General features: G+C 39.5%; 1 protein-coding gene across 1 annotated transcript in view; it reads right to left on the bottom strand.

The window, feature by feature from the left end:
• Positions 1 to 6,565, bottom strand: part of LOC106880553 (tyrosine-protein kinase SRK2) — a 59,772-nt gene that overhangs the window by 11,857 nt on the left and 41,350 nt on the right. The window contains exons 3-4 of the mRNA XM_052975909.1: positions 2,217 to 2,313; positions 1,120 to 1,224 (exon numbers count right to left, since the gene is read on the bottom strand). Of these exons, the coding sequence (XP_052831869.1) occupies positions 1,120 to 1,224; positions 2,217 to 2,313 (202 nt within the window). The remainder of the gene's footprint in view (positions 1 to 1,119; positions 1,225 to 2,216; positions 2,314 to 6,565) is intronic.

Raw genomic sequence — 6,565 nt, 5'->3', positions numbered from 1 at the left:
TTGGTCGGCTCGAGGCTATAGTAGAAGACACTTGCCCAAGGTGCCACGCAGTGGGAATGAACCCGGAGCCATGTGGTTGGTAAGCAAGCTACTTACCACACAGCCACTCTTGCGCCTATCAATATATCAAGAATTACTGACACACTTTGCACTGAAATGGAACTTAAAACTGTCGTTTAAAGTTAAAATTTAGAGAAAATTATTTTACTTTGATTTATCAATCATACTTGTATGTAACAAAATTAAGAATAACATGGATTTTTTTAAAGCGACTTAAAAACATTAGTGTGGAGTTTATAAAACCTTAATCTTTTGCACACTGCAATTTCTCTAGAAGTATCTCTCTTGTCATTGCTCTGTTACTACAAGGGAGAAAACTCATACAGTGATACAATGCACCTACAGTGTGCTTAAGGCTGAATTAGATGTCTCAAAATACACAGTGTACATAGATACCACTAACAATGCACTGTGATATCCCTAAAAGTGCATTTAGATATCCTTAAAGGTACACCTAGATGGACCTTACCATGTACCTAGATACCTTTTGTAGTGTACCTAGATAACTACTAGCTGCCTCACCCCATCCAAGTAAAAGCTTGAAAAAGCTAAAGACAAAAGTCACACACTTAATTCAACACTGATATTAATGATATACACTTCCACATTATTTCATCATTACATACACTTACTTTACACTGCTTCATCATTACATACACTTCTATACTACTTCATCATTAAATAACACTTATACAATACTCCATCATTATATACACTTATTCCTATACTGTTTCTTCTTTATACACACTTCTACACTGCTTCATCATTAAATAACACTTCTTCAATACTCCACCATTATATACACTTTCTCCTATCCTGTTTCATTTTATACACACTTCTGCAGTGCTTCATCTATGTATACACTTCTACACTACTACATCATTATATGCACTTACTTCTACTCTGGTTCATTACAAACACTTGTAGACCTAGTGTCTTGTCTAGGGTTAACTTACTCCCTTTCTGTCAGCAGTTTTGGTGGGTTCAAAAAAGTGGTCATAACCCTTACTTTTCCACTACCCAGATCAACATCATTAAAAGGCAAAAAAATATACTTACTCCTGTGCCTCAATGGAGTTATCATCTTTAATGACGTAGTTACTGGGAATATAACCACTGACTTTCGTCCCTAAATGGTAAGCAACCCACCAGTCGTTGCTCTGCCTGGAATTGAGAACAAAACAGATATAATGTATGTGTGTGTTTTTGTGTTTGTGTGTGTGTGTGAGTGGATGCATGTGTATGTGTGTGCGTGTGTGGACATGTGCACAAGTGTAGGCATATTTGTCTGCATAATATATGTTTATGTGTATGTGTGTGTGTGTGTGTGTGTGTCTAACTATATGTGTATACCTTACACCTGCGTGTGTGAGTGTGGGTGTGTATGTCTAAGTATACGTTGGAGGTGCAATGGCCTAATGGTTAGGGCAGCGGACTCACGGTCATGGGATCGCGGTTTCAATTCCCAGACCGGGCATTGTGAGTGTTTATTGAGCGAAAACACCTAAAGCCCCACGTGGATCCAGCAGGGGATGGTGGCGAACCCTGCTGTACTCTTCCACCACAACTTTCTCTCACTCTTACTTCCTGTTTCTGTTGTGCCTGTAATTCAAAGGGTCATCCTTGTCACAGTCTGTGTCACACTGAATATCCCCAAGAACTATGTTAAGGGTACACGTATCTGTGGAGTGCTCAGCCACTTGCACGTTAATTTCACGAGCAGGCTGTTCCGTTGATCGGATCAACTGGAACCCTCGACGTCGTAAGCGACGGAATGCCAACAACAAGTATACGTTACAGTTGTTTGTGTGTATGTGTGTATGTGGGTGTGAATATGTGCACAAGTGTACGCATATTTGTCTTAATATATATGTGTGTATGTATTTGTGCATACATGTGTATGCCTGTATATTTGCATATGTGTGTGTATCTAACTGTATGTGTATGCCTTACATTTGCATGTGTGTGTATGTATGTCTCAGTGTATGTGTATGCCATACATTTGCATGTGTGTGTGTGTGTATGTCTAATTATACGTGTATGTCTTACATGAGTATGAAGGCAATGGAATGATGATGAGGAAGATGAGGATGGTGGTAATAGCGAGAACAGCAGTTAGTAATCATGATGAAGATGATGTTTAATCGTCGACTTACAAATTATCTTCAACTTTCATGCGATCCCCTTTCTTGAATGAAAGGTCTTCTTCGGTAATGGCGTCGAAGTCATACAAAGCTCGAACAATTAAAATATCTGTCAAAAAAAAAAAACATACATCACAGTTAGTACAGGTATTATTGGAACATGGCTTGATAGAACATCATCACCTTTAGCCATAAGGCTAGGATTTCTCTTCAGACCCAGTGTTGTAATGTAGTTACATGTTGTAATGTAATTACTCTTCCGACCCAAGTGTTGTAATGTAATTTGTTATGTACAATAAAGAAGATAACCAGACAACAGTAAAACCAAACTAACAAGCTAACAAATCTCTTTACAAAGCAACAATTAATATTCCTTGTGAACTAAGCCAACCAATACCTTCCAACTTCACAGCGAACTAACACAAATTTCATTCAACTCTAAACTCTGAATCTCTAACTTACCTGGATCATTAATATTTATACTTTACTTAGACCAGTCTATCTCTTGCAAGTGGGTATCATAACTCTCATCACAACATTTCCCCTTTTGAGATTTTGACTACTGTGAGAAAGTGGAATTTTATTTTTATTTTTTTATTCCTTCCAGCACTACACCCTCTTTTATTTTTCCATTTCTTCCAGCACCACTCCCACTTTTATTTATTTTAGCTATTGTATCTTAATTGTTACCTGACTGTTAAGGTAGTCTTGTTCATTGCACACTGTACTTTTCTTTTTGTTGTAGTTAGTACTCTTGTTCTTTCTTTTTTTTCTTGAAAATTTAATATCTTTTTTCATTTAAGTATTACTTCCAGATATTCAGTCTGTTTTCATTTTCATTTTCTATGGGGTTCCATATCTCTTGGAGCTGGCACTTCAGACATATCATAGAAGATTTCCATTGATATTACCCTTTGTTCTTCCGTATGTCACATCTTTAACTGGTTGAGGTGTCTCTTATGTTCTGAACACTGTCCTTTAATTAAATAGATCATGTTACCTAATCTTTTGATTACACAGCCATCCTCTCAGCCTTCTTTACCATTTTTGTAATTTTTCAAATGAACTTTATCTCCTACTTCAAAATGTTTTGTAATATTTCTTGTATTTCCTTCAAATGTATTTTTTGTCTTTCCTTTAGATGTATTTTTTCCTGGCAATAATTTACCAAAGGTCGATTTTATTTTAAGTGTGAACATTAACTCTGCTGGTGACTTTCCTGAATTAGTATTTGGATTGGCATAATTCTATATCATCATCATCATCATCATCGTTTAACGTCCGCTTTCCATGCTAGCATGGGTTGGACGATTTGACTGAGGACTGGTGAAACCGGATGGCAACACCAGGCTCCAGTCTGATTTGGCAGAGTTTCTACAGCTGGATGCCCTTCCTAACGCCATATATATTCTTAAAAATTTCGTTAGTGCCTCATCATTATCTAGCTCATTCCTAGCTTTCCTTAGAGCTCTTTTGAATGTGTCGACAAATCTTTTTGCTTGCCTATTTGACCTCAGATGGTAGGGTGGGGTGAAGATGTGCTTTATGGCAGGTATTTTGCAGAAATTTCTTAATTCATATCCCGTGAATTGAGTTCCATTATCTTAAACTAATGTATCTGGAACATCATATTGAGCAAATAACTCAAGTAGGAACTTTATTGAAGTCTTTGCTGTGGGTTTATTACATCTGCACACCTCTGGCCACTTTGTATAGCTATCCATAATGATTAGATAGTATGCGCCATTCACTGGTCCAGCATAGTCGATATGTTAGCTGGACCATGGACTCTCACTCTCCAGCCCCGATTGGAATTTTACTGGTGGTGCTTTGGTTGCCAATGCGCAACCTCTACATGCTTTCACCAATTTCTCAATGTCTCTGTTTACAGTCAGCCAATATACAAAACTCCTCATTAAAGCTTTCATTCTGGACATTCCTGTGTGCCCACAGTGGAATTGTTGCAATAACACCCTCTCCAGTATATTAAAAAGTTTTAAATTATCATCTGTTGTCCTCAGGGGTAATTGTCCTGGGTGGAGTCATTGTCCATGGGGTGGGGTAAATGTTCTAGACTCAGCACAAGTGCTTTTTACATGGCACCAGCACCCGTGAGCCTGCAAGATTAGGATCACTCAGCTGAAGAGGGATGCAGGGGACATGGTTGTGTGCAAGGACAACAATGATTTTACTTAGCTTGATATGATTTCTCAAGCACAGCAAACTGCCAGAAGTCTTGGTTCTTTGTCATTCCCTCTAGTTGAAAAAAAATCACCAAAACACATCACGTACATGTAAATGGATATCATGTATTTGTATGTGTGTCTGTGTACCATATACATTACGTATTAAAATACATGTATGTGTCTGTATCAAGTATGTGTAAATTTGTATACCATGCACAGGTATATGTCTACCAGGCATTCATGAATGTTGTATATTATTATTATTATTATTATTATTGTTGTTTCACCTGTTGCTTCGTTCTGAGCTCAAATTTCGCTGAGGTCTACTTTGCCTTTCATTCTTTTGGTGGGGGTCAATAAATTAAGTACCAGTGAAACACTGGGGTTGATGTAATTGACTTGTCACCTCCCCTCCAAATTTCAGGTTTTGTGCCTTTAATAAAAAGGATTATTATTATTATTATTATTATTATTATTATTATTATTATTATCATTATTATTATTATTATTATTAATGTGGTTGGGTTCAAACCCAGACTGCAACAACAAAGTCCACCAACCAAACTTCTCGGTCCAACATCGTTGCCTTAAGGTCTTGGATACACTCCAGGCTACTGTCTGTGATCAAGTCGTCAATGTAAATGTGAAGACGTTTTTCTCTTCCTACATCACCAAGAAGTGGGTTCCACAAGACTAATTTGGATGCTTCCAGTTCAGGGTGGCACGTGCAGTGACCAGATAGTCATGGCCATCTTTGCCTGATCTTCTTGCTAACTTTTGGCAGGTCTCCATAACGGCATTCATTTGTTAAATGTTGCTGTCATTTCACATTTAGGACCATTCATAGCATCCCTGGGTAGCATCCATTTAACCCATTTGATAACGTTGTTTGTGTATTTGTGTAACCACTCATCCCTGTAGGTTGTATGTAAAGGGTAAAGACCCCCTTTGGTCATGAATAACCATGGGATGGCACCTAGTAAATCCCCTTCCAAAATACAAGTCTGGGCAAGGTTGTTTATGGAAGACCAGCAGTTGCCCATGCATACCAGCCTCTCCTCTCCATGCCACTAATATTGTCCAAAGGAAACGCAAAGCCTGATACAGCTTGGTACCAGTGATGTCACAACTCGTTTCTACATCTGACTGAACTGGAGCAATGTAAAATAAAGTGTCTTGCTCAAAAACACAAAACACAGCCCGGTTTGGGAATTGAACTAAATACCTCCTGATTGTGAGCACAATGCTCAAACCACTGATCCATGCCAATATATTATATCCTATCCCTAGTCCACTATAGACACCTCTCTGTATATTAAATCCAGTCTCTAGTCTTCACTATAGACACCTCTCTGTAACTTGCATGTACACCCTGTCACATCTTCACCATCAAAGACAAAAAGAAATGAAAAATTTTTTAGGCAGAGGTGTGGCTGTGTGGTAAGAAGCTTGCTTTCCGACCACATGGTTCCAGGTTCAGTCCCACTGCATGGCACCTTGGGCAAGTGTCTTCTACTATAGCCTTGGGCCAACCAAAGCCTTGTGAGTGAATTTGGTAGACGGAAACTGAAAGAAGCCCATCGTATGTGTGTGTGGTACACATGTCTGTGGAGTGCTCAGCCATTTGCATGTTAATTTCATGAGCAGGCTGTTCCATTGATCAGATCAACTGGAACCCTCGACGCCGTAAGCGACGGAGTGCCAACAACAACAACTTTATACTGACTTTCTCATAGTGTTTCCTTGACAAGGATACTGGAGTGGTTTACCATTGCCTTCACAAACCGGATGGCCACTGGCCCACACTGAGCACAACTGTCCTTCAAAAGGTCTTGATTTTAGTCCTACTGAGTAAGCTGAACATTAGAAGCATCAGTTGTGGTGTGCAAGAGAGACGATTGCGCTGGTATGGACATGTAGTGAGAATGGATGAGGATAGCTGCGTGAAAAAGTGCCACACCCTAACAGTTGAGGGAACCCGTGGAAGAGGTAGGCCCAGGAAGACCTGGGCTGAGGTGGTGAGGCAAGACCTTCGTACATTGGGCCTCACCGAGGCGATGACTACTGACCGAGACCTTTGGAAATGTGCTGTGCGTGAGAAGACCCGGCAAGCCAAGTAAGATCGTTGCCAGTGCCCCTGGACTGGTTCTTGTGCGGGTGGCACATGAGATGCAC

This window comes from Octopus bimaculoides, chromosome 23 (genome assembly GCF_001194135.2).
Source record: "Octopus bimaculoides isolate UCB-OBI-ISO-001 chromosome 23, ASM119413v2, whole genome shotgun sequence".
NCBI classification, from domain to species: domain Eukaryota; kingdom Metazoa; phylum Mollusca; class Cephalopoda; order Octopoda; family Octopodidae; genus Octopus; species Octopus bimaculoides.
The sequence above is the reverse complement of the archived record's forward strand: the minus strand, read 5'-3'. Positions and strand labels throughout refer to the sequence as shown.